Source organism: Carcharodon carcharias, chromosome 2, assembly GCF_017639515.1.
Source record: "Carcharodon carcharias isolate sCarCar2 chromosome 2, sCarCar2.pri, whole genome shotgun sequence".
In the NCBI taxonomy this organism is placed as follows: Eukaryota; Metazoa; Chordata; class Chondrichthyes; order Lamniformes; family Lamnidae; genus Carcharodon; species Carcharodon carcharias.
The window spans coordinates 158882128-158900356 of record NC_054468.1 but is presented as its reverse complement, the minus strand read 5'-3'; the positions used below and the strand labels follow the sequence as shown (position 1 = coordinate 158900356).

The 18229-nt window shown below is 41.8% G+C and overlaps 1 protein-coding gene across 6 annotated transcripts in view; it reads left to right on the top strand.

Annotated features, from left to right (window-relative positions):
* Positions 1–18229, top strand: part of LOC121293889 (T-lymphoma invasion and metastasis-inducing protein 2-like) — a 385212-nt gene that overhangs the window by 348479 nt on the left and 18504 nt on the right. For all 6 annotated transcript variants that reach the window (XM_041217341.1, XM_041217335.1, XM_041217350.1 and 3 more), the window contains one exon: positions 14607–14786. In XM_041217341.1, coding sequence (XP_041073275.1) covers positions 14607–14786 — 180 coding nt within the window. The remainder of the gene's footprint in view (positions 1–14606; positions 14787–18229) is intronic.

The window sequence follows — 18229 nt, the reverse complement described above, 5'->3', positions numbered from 1 at the left end:
AGGTTTATTTTGATAGTTGAGCTAGTGATTCGGAAACAGCCATGTGAGAATGTTTGTGATAATTTTGTGCCATGCTTTATGCTGAAAGAAGATAGCATGGCAGAAATTACATTTAAATATCATGCACTTGTGCCAGCTACTAGGCACCTATTTTGCCTGTGATCAGACACTGTATGATGGAGTACCATGAATTCACCCACCACCATACCTCCCCACCAAAATACCTTGGGCTAACGTTATTAAATTCTCAATCGCTGTTGTATCATTGAGGGGAGTGACATGTTGATAATAAACTCCTCTGCAGGAACAGGAGGAGAAGTGTTTTGCGGCTAGAGTCATGCACTTGCTAGCAGAAAGCTCAGTATGGAATCAACAAAGACTTGAATTATATTGATCCCCTTTGTGACCACAGTTGGTTCATAATTTGGGAATGGTGGAAACATTGGTAGAAATATTGGCTGCAAAATTTGGTTGCATAGCACCCATATTTTCGGCGACACAAGTACACTAGACGTATGCAGAGTTGGCAAATCATGACACCAGTCAGCATGTAACTCTGATTTGATTCTGGCGGTACCACCTTTGACCTGAACACTCCAGCTAATGCCCTGTCTTACCCTCACACAACAGGAAGGGCCCTCCACCAGTACCATTTAAGGGGATCAACATCTTTCAGATTAGTCGCTGATTGATTTCAACTGGCTGTTGCTGCTTTCATAGAAATGTTTGGAGGTTTGTACTGCTACATAAAGTTGATGAAGTCTAAAGGGAGTGTTATGGCATGTGATGAAGGCCTTGGTTCTCACTTTGAGGGATCTGCCCGGATCACTTTCTCCCATGTGGGTACTGTAGGAGGATACATAGCATTCACTCATTTCAGAGAGAGGCAGGCAGAACATGGGCATGATTTGCCTGGATAGAAGATGGTGACAGGCTTTCCCATGATGCAGCATGCATACACAACATTTTTTTCAGAGATGTACCACAACCGCAAATGGTTTAATTCCCTCAATATACAGCTGATGTGTAACCACACTCATTGGGTCTCAGAAGTTCATTTGCCTGTGGAATTCTATTCCCCAAAGAGCAGTGGAGGCTATGTCATTAAATATATTCAAGGCTGAGTTAGATAAATTTTTGATTGACAAGGGAGTTGAAGGTTATGGAGCAGACGGTAAAGTGAAGTTGAGACCACAATTAGATCAGCATTGATCTTATCAAATGGTGGAGCAGGGTCGAAGAGCCGATTGGCTGACTCCTATTCCTAATTTGTGTGTCATTGTCTGCATCGTGCAAGCAATCCCCTGGTATCCTGGCAGTAGCCATGATGTCTAAATTCTGCACCAGTTTGCTGTCCCATCAGCATTTACAAAGTCATGATGGCACAGAAGGAGGCCATTTGGCCTATCGAGTGCATGCCGCCTCTTGGTTCAGCATAGTTTTTATTCAGTATCTCTATTTATGAAGCCCAAGATGCCATACACTTTACTAATTACTCAACTACTAATTACTAATTGAGTCACTTCAAGAAACCAGGAGGGTGGCGACCATTGTGTATGCACTGAGAAAAGATTAACATGTGGACTCACAACAGAGGTCCTTAGCATGACAGATGCCAGCCTTCAGCCAATTCGATTCATTCCATGTGTTATCAAGAAACGGCTGAAGGCACTGGATACTGCAAGGCTATATGACCTGATAACATTCAGGCAATAGTACTGAAGAATTGTGCTCCAGAACCTGCCATGTCCCTAACCAAGTTGTTCCAGTACAGCTACAGTGCTGACATCTACCCGGCTATGTGGAAAATTGCCCAGGTGGGGCCTGTGCACAAAAAGCAAGACTAATCCAACCCCAGCCAACTACCACCCCATCAGTCTACTCCTGATCATCAGTAAAGTGATGGAATGGGTCATCAATGGTGCTATCAAGCGGCACTTCTTAGCAATAACCTGCTCACTGATGCTTAGTTTGGGTTCTACTAGGGTCACTAGGCTCCTGATCTCATTACATCCTTGGTTAAAACATGGACAAAAGAGCTGAGCTCCCAAGGTGAGGTGAGAGTGACTGCCCTTGACACCAATGCAGCACTCGACCGAGTGTGGCATCAAGGAGCCATAACAAAACTGGAGTTAATGGGTATCAGGGAGAAAACTCTCCACTGGTTGGAGTCATAGCACAAAGGAATATGTTGTGGTTTTTGGAGGTTAATCATCTCAGTTCCAGGACATCATGGCAGGATTTCCTCAGGGTAGTGTCCTAGGCACAACCATTTTCAGCTGCTTCATCAATGAGCTATCTTCCATCATAAGGTCAGAAGTGTGAAGCTCACAGATGATTGCACAATGTTCAGCAACATGTATGACTACTGAAGTAGTCCATGTCCAAATATAGCAAAACCTGGACAATACCCAGGCTTGGGCTGTTAAGTGGCAAGTAACATTCATACCTCACAAGTGCCAGGCAATGACCATCTCCAACAAGAGAGAATCTAACCATCGCCTCTTGACATTCAATGGTATTACCATCACTGAGTTCCCCCACTATCAATATCCTGGGGGGGTTACCATTGACCAGAAACTGAACTGGACTAGCCATATAAATTTGGTGGCTACAATAGCAGGTCAGAGGCTAAGAATCCTGCAATGAGTAACTCACCTCCTGACTCCCCAAAACCTGTCCACCATCTACAAGGCACAAGTCAGGAGTGTGATGGAATATTCTCCACTTGCCTGGATGAGTGCAGCTTCCACAACACTCAAGAAGCTTGACACAATCCAGGACAAAGCCGCCTGCTTGATTGGCACCCCATCCACAAACATTTACACCCTCCACCACTGATGAACAGTGGCAGCAGTGTGTACCATCTACAAGACGCACAGCAGGAACTCACCAAGGTTTCTTAGACAGTACCTTCCAAACCCACGACCACTACCATCTCAAAGGACAAGGGCAGCAGACACATGGGAACACCACCATCTGGAAGTTCCCCTCCAAGTCACTCACCATCCTGAGTTGAAAAATATATCACCATTCCTTCACTGTTGCTGGGTCAAAATCCTGGAACTCCCTTCCTAACAGCACTGTCGGTTTATCCACACCACAGGAACTGTAGTGGTTTGAGAAGGGAGCTCTCCACCACATTCTCAAGGGCAATTAGGGATGGATAATAAATGTTGTTCTAAGCCAATGATGCCCATATCTCATGAATGAATAGACGAAAAGGCAGCCATGATTGAACTAACTTTATTTACACTTCCCCAACAGTGAGTGCATCAGAGAGGGCAATATAACAAAATGCTCACATCTTGTAATATACTTTACATCCTCCCAATTTAAAAATAAAACAGACTTTAAAGTGTAAAATGGTACATATACATAAGTTCCCAGAATACAGTACGACTCAACAAAACTTGAAAATTTAATAGGTTGGGTTGCATAAAACCATAGGTTATGGCACAGAAAAAAGCCATTCAGCCCATGGTGTCTATGCCAGCCAATAAAGAAAAAATAGAAAACTAGCTGCCCATTCTAATCCCACCTTCCAGTACCCAGTCCATAACCTTGCAGATTACAACACTTCAGATGCAGATCCAGGTACCTTTTTAAATGAGTGAGGGTTTCTGCCTCCACCACCAAACTAGGCAGTGAATTCCAAACACCCACCAACCTCTGGGTGAAGAACATTTTCCTCATGTCCCTCTAATCCTTCTACCAATCACCTTTAATCTGTGCCCACTGGTAATTAATATTTTCACTAGGGGAAAGAGAGCATCCCTGTCTACTCTATCTAAATCCTTCATAATCTCGTACACCTCAATCAGGTCACTCCTCGGCCTCCTCAGTTCTAAGGAAAACAACCCCAGCCTATCCAATCTTTCCTCATAGCTGCAGTTTTTAAGCCCTGGCAACATTTTTGTAAATGTTCTCTGCATCCACCTATGGAACAAGTATGTCTTTCCTATAGTGTGGCAAGCAGAACAATACACAAAATTCCAGCTGGGCCTAACCAGCGTTTTATATAGTTCCATCATTACATCCCTGCTTTTGTATTCTATACCTCATCTAATAAAGGAAAGCATTCCATATGATTTCTTTACCACCTTGTCCATCTGTCCTTCCGCTTTCAGGGACTTGTGGACATGCACTCCAAAGTCTCTCATTTCCTCTAGCCCTCCCAATAATTTCCTGCTAATTTTGTATTCCCTAGTTTTATTTCCCCTCCCCAAAAGCATTACCTCACAGTTCTCTGGATTGAATTCCATCTGCCACTTTTCCGCCCACTTAACCAAGCCATTGATATAATTCTGGAGACAACAGCTATCCTTTTCTCTATCAATTGCACAGCCAATTTTTGTGTCATATGCAAATTTCCCAATCATGCCCCCCACATTTAAGTCCAAATCATTAATATATACAACAAACAGCAAGGGATCCAACACTGAGCCCTGTGGAACACCACTGGAAACCACTTCCATTTGCAAAAACATCCATCTACTGTTACCCTTTGTTTCCTGTCACTGAGCCCAATTTTGGATCCAACTCATCACATTCCATTGTAGCCCATGGGATCTCACTTTTCTTACCAGTCTGCCATGTGGGACCTTGTCAAATGCTTTACTAACATCTATGTAGGCAACATTCATTGCACTACCCTCATCAATCCTCCTTGTTGCTTCCTCAAAAAATTCATTTAAATTAGTAAGACACGACCTTCCCTAAACAAAACCACGTGGACTATCCCTGATCAATCTATTCCTTTCTAAGTGACAGTTTATCCTGTCTCTCAGAATTGATTCTAATAATTTGCCCACCATTGAAGTCAGACTAACCAGCCTATAATTATTTGGCCTATCCCTTGCACCCTTTTTAAATAATGGTACAACATTCGCAGACCTCCAATCCTCTGGTACCTCACCTGTATCTAGTGAGGATTGAAAAATGATCCTCAGAGCACCCACAATTTCATCCAAGGCTTCCTTTAATAGCTTGGGATGCAATCCATCCAGCCCTGGTGACTTATCCACCTTCAAATATGTCAGTCGCTCCAGTACTTGCTCTCTCCTTGTGCTTATTGTATCTAATATTGCACACTCCTCCTCTTTAACTAGAATATCTACATCATCACCCTCCTTAGTGAAGACAGAGACAACGTACTCACTGAGAACTCTGCCCATATCACCAGCATCAGTGCACAAGTTACCATGTGCGTCTCTGATAGGCCCTACGCTTTCCATAGTTATTCTCTTGCTCTTAATGTACTGTTAAAACATCTTTGGGTTTTCTTTGATTTTACCTACCAATATTTTTTCATATCCTCTTTTTGCTTTCCTAATTACCACCTTTACTTCACCTCTCTACCTTCTATATTCCTCTAGGCTTTCTACAGCATTAAGTTTTTAGTGACTGTCATAAGCTTTCTTTTCCCTGCTTTTTCTTATACTTCCAGATAACCAGGGGCTCCAGATTTGGCAGTCCCACCCTTTTCCTTTATGGGAACATGTCTGCACTGTCCATGTAGAATCTCACTTTTGAAAGCCCCCCCATTGGTCTATCACTGATTTCTCTTCAAGTAGCTGTAACCAGTCTACTTTCACCAGTTCACATCATAGCTTTGTAAAATTTGTCTTTCGCCAATTTAGAACTTTTACTCCTGTTCTATATTTTTTATTTTCCATAATTATGTTAAATCGAACTGTATTATGGTCACTATCTCCAAAATGGTCACCCACTGCTACTTCATCCAGTTGCCCAGCTTCATTTCCTAAGACTAAATCTAGAATTGCACTCCCTCTTAATAGGCTTGCACTGCCTCCTTTTGAGGATCTATAGTGCACTTCTAGTAATGTGGCTGCCCCCTTTTTATTTCTGAGCTCAACCCATGTAGCCTCATTTGATGATCCATTTAGTATATCACCCTTCCTCACAGCTGTAATTGATTCTTTAACCAATAATGCTAATACCCCACCTATTCTGGCTCCCTCTCTATTCTGCCTGAAAACCCCATACCCAAGGATGTTGAGCTGCCATTTTTCCCCCTTTATTTCTTTCTAATGTAATCACAACGAAAAATTAGTGACCAGTGCTGCAAGAATGATTTACATGCAAAAAAAAATTTTTTTCCTCAACACCAGTATGTGTTTAACAAAAATATCATTTGACAAGAAGTAATGAAAAGAACAGCTTATTTCTTTTTCCTTCCAATGTACTTTCAATTAACCTATTTGGCTTATGTCTCTTCCATTCGATAAGATCATGGTTGATCTAATTGTGCCCTCAACTCCACTTTACTGTCTGCGCCCCCATAGCCCTCAACTCCCTTGTTGATCAAAAGTCTGTGTAACTCAGCCTTGAATATATTCAATGACACAGCCTCCACTGCTGAAAGAGAATTCTACAGATTAATGAATTTCTGAGACCCACTGATCATGGTTGTACATCAGCTGTACATTGAGGGAGTTAAAACATTTGCGGTAGTGGTACATCTCTGAATTTACTATATACTGTATCTCCTGCCATTTCCATTACCTTGACTCTGCTCTCTCAGCATCTCTGACTGTGTCAAACCTGAACTTTGACTTTGGCTATCAACTCTACTTAATGGTTTGGACTGTGACATTGATTGATCTGTCTTAATCAAAGACCCTGACTCACTTTGCTCTACCGGTAGATTCTGTGATACTAGCAAACTTTCAATTTCTTTTTGACTTTCATTTTCTTTCTGACTTTCACTTCGGACTGTAGGAGGAATTTGGATTATCAGAGGCTTCTCATGCTCTACCTTTGTCAGATTTCCTCTTTCAAGCAAATGATTTACATGACACTAACAGAGCCTTTCTCCAATCTTCACTAGGTATATGAATGTACCTCGTCTCTTTACAACAGTTCCAATCACATGCTTCTCCTTATCACCTTGGTGGTTTTTCAATGTGACCTTTTGACAAGCATTGAACTCTCGAAGTTTCATGCCTGGTGTATCATGATTCATCTTCACTTTGTCTTGCTCTTCTCTTACTTCGCTATTGACTTCAGGCTTAAGCAAAGTAAACTTTGCCCTAGGAGCGTGTTTGACCACTAACTCATAAGGTGAACAACCTATTCTAGACTGTGGATTATTCTGTAAGAGAACTGAATATTTTCCATATGTCGAAGAGAAACATGGAAATTATTGCCCTCGTACAAAGCCCACTTCACAATCTGTACACTTTTTTTCTGCAGCACCATTCAATGCTGGGTGATATGGTGGTATTAGAATGTGTTTGATTCTATTCTTACTCAAATATTTTAAACTCTTCTGATGTAAACTGTAAATGCTATCTGACACCAACCCATTAATCGCAAACCAACTTCTCAAAACCACAATAACTTTTGCACTTTTGGTATTGGGCATAGACTCAACATTTGTTCACTTGCTATAGCTATTGACCAAAACAAGGTACTCTTCCCCTTCCAATTCTGAGAAATTAACATGTACTTGTTGCCACGGTTTTCTTGTGATTGACCGTGGAATGGAAAGCAATTTGGTTGACTCATTTCTCACTTCTCAACTTCTCATCAAATCTTCAACATCTCTATCTGCCTTTTGATCTCAAAAATAGTTTCTTGCTACTGCTTTCATACAGACTAACTCTGTGCGTTTTTGATGAAGTTCCTTTAATGATTTCTCTCTAAATCTTGAGAGAATAATGACTCTCAAACCTCATAGGAGATGGCTTTGATCTACACTTGGTTCATTTCTATGTCTGAAATACTCCTACATTTCCCCATCATTACATTGTTTAGGCCAGACATTCATGGCATAATTGAGCACTTTACTGAGCAGACATCCTTGCGAGTTTCTTTACTAATTTCTCTGGCAGACACTGGCATGTCATTTGTGTATGTGAAGTAATTCACGGGTAACTTGGTGGCTGGAAATGAATGAGTCTTCACGGTGAACCTCAAAAGAATGTCCTCATTTAAACGCTTTGCAGATTTACGTTTAATATCGTACTGATGGGGCATCAAAATCAATGCCTGCTTCTGAAGCCAATCTGTCACTAGGGATGATACTCCTCCTTTGAACCAAATATGATCATAAGGCCTTGGTGGTCAGTTAACAAAATGAGTTTCCTACCATATGAGTCTTTGTGGAACTTAGTAACACCATACATAACTGAAAATACCTCTTCCTCAAATTGAGAACTTTGCTGACTTTAAGTACGTGGAGCATTAGCTACAGGCTTCCCCACTCTGTCTTCCATTATGTAAGTATCACACCTAACCCCTGTGGTGAGGCATCACATGCTAAAACCAACTGCTTCTTGGGATCATAGTGGATCCATAGAGCATCACAAGTCAGTACTTCCTTCACTTCAAATGTTTTCTGGCACGCCACAGATTGCTCCCCGTCTATTCCATCTTTAAGTAGTTGATACAGTGGAGCCAATGGGGATTAACTGAGAATAATACTCAGCAATCCCTATGAATGTCTTAAGTTAGTTTTTTGTTCTCTGATCTGTTTGCTTTCAAAACCCCCTCAATATTCTGCTTTGAGTGGATACCCTCACCATCTAGTTGGTGCTTTACGTACGTTACACTTTACACCATGAAACAACATTTGTGCATTTTAGCTTTGATGCCATACTTTTAAGTCGATCTAAGACTTCCTTCAATCTTATGATGTGCTCTTTCTCTGTCTTACTGCTAATCAGAATGTCATTGAAGAAGCAGCATACTTCTTTCTTCCCACTTAGTATCTGATCCATGATGCTCTGGAACATCATATGGGAGCAGTAGACACCCCAAATGGTAATTTTGCATACTGGTACAACACTTTGTGAATATAAGTGGTAAGCAGTTCCTTGTTCTTGTCAGTTAGTTCTAATTGCAAATATGCAACTTGACAAATCATGTACTGAACACCTTTCCACTGGCTAAATTAGAAAACAAATCTTCACTGGTAGGCAGCGGGTAAGTATAATTCTCAATCACCTAATTTCCTTTTGCTTTTAATCTCCAAAAATCCAGATGGACCTGTCTGTGTTTTGAATTATTACAATGTGTGTGGTCCATTCACTGCTCTTTACCCACTTAATTGCCTGTGTTCTTTCTAGTCTATCTAGCTCGTTACTTACTATTTCTAATTGTGCATAAGGCACAGCAAGACTAGCCTTGAAAAATATAGGCTGTACATATTCTTTATATTGACTTCGGTCTTGTGATGCCTAATTTGATCATTTGGTCTTCCTTGCTAAAAGACCACTTTGTGCTCTCTTAGCACTTTCTTAATGTCAGGCACACTCTAACACCTACCGTAAGTAACTCAGCCCAGTTAAACTGTAATTTCTAAGCCAATTGCTCCATCAAGGAGACATTGTTCCCTCCAACTTCTATCAATGGCAATATAGGATGTATTGTCATAGTCTACCGTAACACTATTGACCTAGCAGTGGAATACTGTTACTGGACTAATTAGTCAGTTTCATGCTAGTTTTGCGTAAGTGAATGTGACTTAAATACACCTTGTATTCTCCTTCCAAGATAACAGACACTGCTGCAGCAACAATGGAAGTAAGTTGTGAATATCTGACTTCCAATTTTACTGTGAGCACTGGAATTACATCTTCAGTCCTTTTACTCTCAACTTCCACGTGCTGTTTTTCTTGCTCTTTGACAACTCCTGACCTTGCTGCTCAAAAACTTTAACTTCCGTTTTCACATCTATCATTTGCATGGATTTCCAGACTCCTGAACTAGCTTTAGATCTAACACAACCTCGACCTTGGCTGTGACCTGGAGCATTGCTGTTTCTTCCACTCCGCATGCTGCATATGATGAACTTTCCCACAGGCATAGCACTCTGACTGGAAATGGGGGCATTTAAATCATTAGTGGCTACCATGGCAACGGTAGCAACAAAATTTCAGTCCCTGAGACTGTGAACACCTGGAACGTCCATGGCCTGGATCTCATTGAAATCTGGTGGACTTCCCCTGTCACTTCAGGAAAGCAACTCCTTTGCAATTTGCAACCATCCCTTCCTGCCATTTCCAACCTCAGTTTTATTGTTCTTTAGGTCTCATACGAAAATGTCTCTAAGATTGATTTCTAAGTTTGTGCCATACCCACAGTGACAAAAGAGTTTCTTTTATTTGAGAATGTAATCTGCACCAGTCTCCCTTGACAACTGCTTCCTTAAATGGAATGCAGCTCTCAGTGCAATCGCATTCCTAGTAGTGCTATAATATGAATCCAGAATTTCATTAATTTCAGCATATTCTATCGACTGGGGGGGTCTCGGACAACATCAAAAGCATCTGGCCTCATGACAAGGAAAATTTTTACTTTACACTGATCCCCTATTTTTTTCACTTTCAGCCAAATTTAGCCAAAATTCTTAATTATACCAATCCTCTTTGTTAAGGTTGAATTTCCCCATTGTCCCTAAATATGTCTTCAAGTGCCATTTTTTTCAATTCCATACCATGCTAATTCACTGTGTACCTGAACAAGGTGTGCACACGGAGCAAACCTTCAGATTGCTGAAACTCCCTAAAATCAATTTTAGGAGTTTGAAAAATAATATCCTTCTGTCCTTAATTTCTCAAATGCAATGTAAAAAAAATTCTATCCCAGCCTGATCATCATCTTTCTGCTGTATATTGCACTGAGAAAAGACTAACATGTGTACTCACAGCTGACAGCCATTATTGAACTAAATTTATTTATACCTCCCCAGCAGAAAGGTCAGCAAAGGTGTAATATAACAAAATGCTCAGATCTTGCTACAGCTATTGGATGATGAGGGCTAGCCGCTGACCACCTGATTCATGACTCTGGTGCACAGCCCACGCACACATGGCAGCATTTGTATAACAAAAGCCATGTTGGTACACCAAATGTCATCAAGCAGACCATTGTGGTGTTTAAGCAATCCTTCCACTGCCTGGACCACTCTGGAGGAGCCCTGTAGTCTTTTCCAGAATGTATTTCATTATTTGTTGTGATCTGCAACTTCCTACACGACCTTGTCATCATGAAGAAACAACTCATGCTGCCTGGTATGTGGTAAGTGGCAGAGGTAGGCAGGTGGCAACCGATATGTTTTGCCTTTCTGTTCAGGCTGCTTGGCCTGTGGAACTGGAGCTGCTGGGGTCACAGGAAGAGGGGAGTTGGATGAGCTGGACACTCCTGGAGTCACCTGGGCGGATGGCCCTGGGGAGTGCACCTGCTGATGAATCCTCCCTATGGGCATCCGAGGGCCCCTGGCTAATTGCTGGAGAGGAAGGGACAGCTGGAGTGAGCTCGAATTGCCCTGCCCACCCCCCTCCTCATGCTGACACTGATGGATGCCTAAAAGTGCCTCAGCAATGGTCCTGTACTGTTGCAGGAGCTGCACTCCAATGTCCTGGACCAAGGTCTCCATGGCAGCTGCCATCCTACCAGTGTTGACCTCAGTGCATTGGCAAGCTGATGTTACCACCTCAGACAGAAGGCTGACACTCCTCCATCATGCCTTGCAATCTGAGGAATGCAATGGACATCCATTCCCGAAGTTCCTGAGCTTGTCTTTGCTGCTCCAGCAACTGAGATATGACCAAGTTTAGAGGCTCCTCATCTGACTCAGACTCAGCAGATTTCTGGCCTCCAGCAATCCTCCAAATGCCAGAAACCTGGGAAGTCGCTGTCTCCGCTTGCTGTGTATCAGACAGATGATGTACTCATCAGATTGTGACCTCCAGGCTACTCTAGAACTAGATCCCACTGAGGTTTGTCTCTATGCGCTAGTGGAGGGTGTGGGTGAGCACTGACAGGACTTCAATGTTGGTGTCTGTGAATTCCTCTTCTGTGGCGTCCTCAGGGCTGGGGTCGAGACCTGTCGTGGACCCCCTCGGCTGCTTTCCAGATGTGCCTGCGACAGCAAGAAGAGATAACTAGTGCGTGGCAGGGGACTGTAGAACAGGGGACCTCACTCACAGCATGGTTGTCTGATGGATGTTGCACTACTGGATTCTCACTTGGTAGAGCAGTACCAACCTCACTGTCAGCACAGGACGGGTCCAGATCCTCGTCTGGCAGATGGATGGCTCTGTCTGCGAGAACGCTGATGTCGGGCATTCCTCCACCAGCTTGTCCTGCATGAATACAGATGGAGAGAGTGTAAGCAGGATGCCTCCAAGCAAGATGAGAAGGATGCCTGGCATGTGTGGGTGCTGAGTGGTGCCACAGATGGGATGAGGGCATGATCTGCAGGGCAGGTGAAGGTGTGTGAGGGAGAGTGAATGGTGATGTCCTTTGAACATTGAACTGGCAGTCAGTGAGATCCCTATGGATTTGTGATGGGTTTGAGAGTGAGAGAGTTGGGAGTGATAAGAAGAGTGACAGAAGAAATCATTTATCCTCTTTAGAGGTGGTTGTCCTCGTTTGTAGTGTGTTGGCACTGACCATTACTGCCTCTGCCTCCCATGCTGGATTGGTTACCTTGCTTGCTGGTCTTCGCCCAGAGCAGGGTAGAGGATATCTCGGCTGGCCTCCACTGCGTCCAGTAGGTGCTCAAGGGAGGTGTCGCTAAATTTGGGGGCAGCATGTTTCCTCCCTTGACTTTCCAGCAGCTTTCAATCCCTGGTTCTGTGCAGGGGCGCTTTTTAAATATGGTGCCTGGATTTCTGAAGGCTTGAGGTTGCGGCATGGCAGGCAAATCAGAGGCTGCACCGCACAGTGATCCGGCGTGAAACTCGTGCCTCTGCATTTTTCAACAAAGTGCAGCACAGCATGATATGGCGGAAAAAGCCACCATTGCCATCGGTGGGTCAAACGCCGCTTTCCTTGCCCAATATCGGACTTTGCTTATTCCACCCTTAATCTTAAAACCTGATCTCTATCTTTATAAATAACGTTCATAAATAATCTCTTTGCCATCAAATTGATGTGATTTCAGTGGTGCAGGTATGACCTCATGCAGTGCTTTTAAATTTTCCTCATCTGTACAGAGATGGCAGCATTCATCCTCCCACACCTGCCTCTCCTAGCCATCTTTCCCGGTGTTCCATGGTTGAATCACTCCCATCAGGTTTCTGCCACTGCCACAGTACTGAAACGGTTCTTATCAAAGTCAGAAATGACATCTATATGACTAACAAAGGTAAAATTCCCCTCCTTATCCTTCTTGACCTGCCTGCAGACTTTGACATGGTTGACCACATCATCCTCCTTCAATGTCTTTTTCTGTTGTCCAGCTGGGTTTGACTTATTTGTGGTTCCATTCTTATCTAATAAATCTGGATATTGCCTGCTATCACTTTGATTTCTGCCCCTGCATTACTACCTCTGATGTCCCCCCCCCACCAAGGACCTATCTTTAACCCCCTTCCTATTTTTCACCTACATGCTACCCCTTGGAAACATCACCGAAAACACAGAATCAGTTTTCATGTAGGCTGACAATACCCAGTTCTACCACTCGATCCCTCTCCTGGTAAGTCTAGAGTTGAACATGACTACTCTCAACATTGGTGTCATATTTGACCCAAGATGAACTTCCAGCCACGTATCCACACCATCACTAAAACCACCTAATTCCACATGCATGACATAGCTCAACAGGGCCTCCTACTCAGCTCATCTGCTGCAACCCTCATCTATGTCTTAATTATTTCAACACATTCCTGGCCAACCTCCCATATTCTACTCTCTGTAAACTTGAGAGTATTGAAAACCTCACCTCCATGTCCTCATTTGCACCAAGTCCCATTCACCTATTGTTCCTGTACTCACTGACCTACATTGGCTTACAGTTAATCTAGTTTTTAAAATACTCATCTTTGTTTTCAAATACCTACCCGGCTTCACCCCTCTGTATCTCTGCAATCTCCTCTAGCCCCACAACCCTCTCAGAGATCTGCACTCCTTTAATTCTGGCCTATCACACCTTTCAGATTTTTTTTGTTCCATCATTGGTGACCATGCCCTAAGCTGTGAAATTCCCTCTCTAAACCTGTCTGCCTCTCTACCTTTCTCTCTCCTCCTTTATGATGCTCCTTAAAACTTACCTCTCACACCAAGTGTTTGGCCTTCTGTCCTAATATCGCTTTATATGGTTCGGTGTCAGATATTGCTTGAAGTGCTCCTGTGAAGGTTCTTGGGACTTTTAATTATGCTAAAGGTGCTATATACATATTGTTGTAGGCACACTTCTGGTACATTGAAAACATTGAATTTGCACTTGATTGACTCAAATATTAAACTCTCAAAAGCAACAACATAAAACCTAATACATAGGAATTCCACCAGCTAGCAGGTATGAAAAATACCAATCAAAAATCACTTCAGAAAATAGCTAATAATTAGCAAGGAGCATTTTTGAAAACACCTTTGTAGCTGCTGTATGTTTTTAGTAATCCAAAGACAACATGTGCTGAAAAATAAGGTTTCTGACATAAAAGATTTACCATAATTCTTGACAAAGTCATTGTTCTTTTCCATACAGTTTCTGTTCATGTGCTTGAAATCTTTTCAGCAATATTTCTCACCAAGCCGCCTGGGCCTTGCATTTTTGAACTGTTTCCTCTAATGTGGTTCTTTCAGCGTGTTCCTACAGTATTAGAATGAAGTCTTTTTAATTCCAGCTAAAACTGACAAAGCCTTCAAAGAATTTTTGGATGCCCGGAATCCCACAAAACAGCATTCTTTTACCCTGGAGTCATATCTGATCAAGCCTGTGCAGCGTGTTTTGAAGTATCCATTACTGCTGAAAGAGCTAGTGTCTCTAACTGATCCAGAGAGTGAGGAGCATTATCATCTAACAGGTCAGTACTAAATGACATGCCAAAGATCAAAACATAATTATCCTCTGCAGTGCTATCTGGTTTCCTTTTAGTCAAAAGCAATATTTCCTGAGGTAGGAGGGGGTGAGGGGTGCTCAGTTAGCTGACTGTGGCTGCACTTGATGTGTGTGCTGTCAGAATGGTCCCAGCAGTGGGGAGATGCATGGAAGAAATGAAACATGAACGGAAAATGCTTCAAAGCCTCGTTGCAAGGCAGGAAGTTATGGGGGAAGAACTTCTAGCCGCCTCTTCAGCTCTTCACAGGGTTGGATATCTGATCTTCAGTAAGTTCATAGGGAGGGGTTGGGGGGAGGCTCAAGTGTTCAAAGCTCCTCAAGAATTCTTAATCTGATTGGTTCAGCACAATTTACATGAAAAATTATTATTATTTATATGAAAAAGATTATTTAAAAATTTATATACAAACATTGAGCAGATGTCCCTAGTCTTGTCACTTTATGGAATTATTTTTACCAATTCTCTACATTATTTTTAAATTTGGATGGAGCATTTTTTTAAAATTCCCTGAGCTTTTAACATCCTTTATCTGAAGGTACTAATTGTTGCAGGGTTATGCTTTGTCCAATAGCACAGGGTATTCACCAGCACCTCTCTCAAATGATAATTCTTCCTATGTTTCCGTAATGAGTTGCTTTGGGAGTGGGAGTTGGGAGCTGAAAGGTTGCTTAACAGTTGGGAAGAAGAGTGAGAGTGGAAGGAGAAAGAAGTATTGCAATAAAGTTCGCTAACAGGAGTCCCTGGAAAGTGACTAAGTGCAGCAATCCGATGTAAAGCTTTGTGTCAGCCACAAAATGAAGAATAGCACTGATGTGTTTTTAATTACAGCAAGAACAGGCTCCACCTTGTGGACACTGGTGCACAGAACATTAGCATCAAATACTTAACTCTTCAAGCACTAACATTTCTACACCAAAGTCAAAAACTGTACTGAGCTTCCAACAAGCTTAAATATTTTGGAAGATCTGACTCCTGATTCTATGATTTTATACTTTCATTAAGCATTACATTCCAAATATTAAGTTTTTGTGATCTCTCAATTTATTACAATGGCCTGGATTTTACTGGGGAAGTTGATGGTGAACAATGAGCTTTTGCTGCTTTTACCCCTCTGAACCTGATTGGAATTTCAGAATGTCAGGCATGCACAGCTTAGCATGGAGATCCTGACATTGTGGTCTGTCACTCAGAACCTGTCACATGCTGCACTGAGGGCCCCCCCCACTGCTGGCAATCATTGAAATTAGTGAGAACTTCAACCATCCCTCTCCCACATCGCTGTTTGAACAAGACACATTGTATGGTGCTTCTATCAGATGTAACTGGCATTTTAAACAATGATGCGATTAATAAAATTTGATGAACCCAATAGGACAGTTGTTGAAAACATAATTTTATAATCATTGCCTGCTGTTAAATGATTAATTACTAGATTTTTAAAACTAACTTTTTATCTTAAATGTTTTTCAGAATATTTTAGTTTCTATTTTCACATCACATGTATGTTTCAATTTTTAATTTGCTCTATATAAATTTTTTTTAAAAGCGATTTTATTTTTGTGCTATTGTTTGGCGTGGGGGTTTGTGAAAATCATTTAATGTGATTGGCTGCTTGGACAACCTGATGACATCACTGCAGCTCCAGCCTGTGAATGCACTGCAGTCAGTTATAGTACCACTGCATCGAGACAGAGGTGACATTTTTGCCACAGAGATCACTTGATCTGAGCGCCCTTGCTTCGCCACTGACCACAAACTCCGGGCCATCATCTTTAAGAGAAAGACTTGCATTTATGTAGCACCATTCATGATCACTGGATCTTCCAAAATGCTTTACAGCCAGTGACATGCTTTTGAAGTGTAGTCACCGTTATAATGAAGGAAACAAAGAAGCAAATTTTCACTCAGCAAGGTCCTACAAACAGCAATTTGATTAAGGGCAGATAATCTGCTATTGTGATGTTGATTGAGGGATAAACATTGGCTCGGACACATTTCCCTCCTCTTTGATATAGTGATGTGATCTTATACACATTTTGATAAAGTGATGTGATCTTTTACATTTACCGAAGAGCGCAGACAGGGCATCAAATTAATGTTTAATCCAAAAGATGACACCACCTTCATTACTGCACTGAAATGTCAGCCTTGATTTTTATGGTCAAGTCCTGACGTGCAACTTGAACCCACAACTCTCTAACTTAGTGGTGAGAGTGTTACCAACTGGGCCACTTTTTAAGTGATAATTTATCACTTTGGTGGATTCTTCTCACTCTAACCTTACGTAGACCCAGACTGGGGAAGTGCTGATCATATGTTGACTGGCTCATTCAAAATGAAACTTTTGCTTAATTTTTACTTTGCAAAAGCTGTGGTGGGGAGTGTGGGTCAGGCAGTGACAAATTGGTCTTCGGTAAATAAGGTAATAATGAATCAGATGCCTGTTTTGCATTGCTCCTGATTTTCTTGTCCATTGAATTTAATGGAAAAAGTAAAGCAGGCACGGTGTAAGCAGGTTTCCTATTTGATATCTCCTGTTCCATGATTTCATCAGACAAATTTCACCTTTCAAATTCTTCTCCTCCTCATGGGCCATGATGATGTGATGCACACATGTAATATGCACAATGAAGTCATTTACCTGATGTACACACAGCTTCTTGGATTTTTGGAGCTGAGACAGCTTAGCAAAGCTCACTTGTTGATATTGCTGGTCATGTTACTTAAAGCTTGTTTAGCTTCTCGTTTGCTGCTTATACAACAAAAAGCAGCTGAGAGCAGAAGCAAAATATGTCTTTCCTATCAGCTGATGTGTGAATGATGTCAAAATTCGGTCAAAGACAGCAATATAATGAATGGCAGAAACCATAAAGAGGAGGAGCAAATACCTTAAAAACAGGAAGAACATTATAAAAAATGTTCACAATCACTGCAGTTTAGATCCTATGATGCCTTTTTAGTGTCTTGCTCATCTTGAGGTTGAATGATGGTCAAATTAAAAGCTGTTTTTCACTTTTTCTAAATTTACCATGCACTTCACCACCCCACCCCTTTCCAACTACTTTCCATTCTGATTTTTACTCCTAAAAATAAAAGAGGTAAGATACCCCCAAAATAGATTTCTTTAAGTGGTAATAAAGGCGATTTGGAAGGCCCTTAAGTAATTTGCATGAAATGATTTTAGGTAATCTGAACCCACAGCACAAAATGGTTCAAATTCACTATGTAATTGACAAAATGGAAAATGCTGGAGATACGCAGGTCAGGCAGCATCTATGGAGGGAAAAACAGAGTTAACATTTCAGTTTGATGACATTTCATCAAAACTGGGAAAAGTTAGAGATGTAATAGGTTTTGAGCAAAGGGTGGGTGGGAGAAAGACAAAGTCTGTGATAAGGTGGAAGACA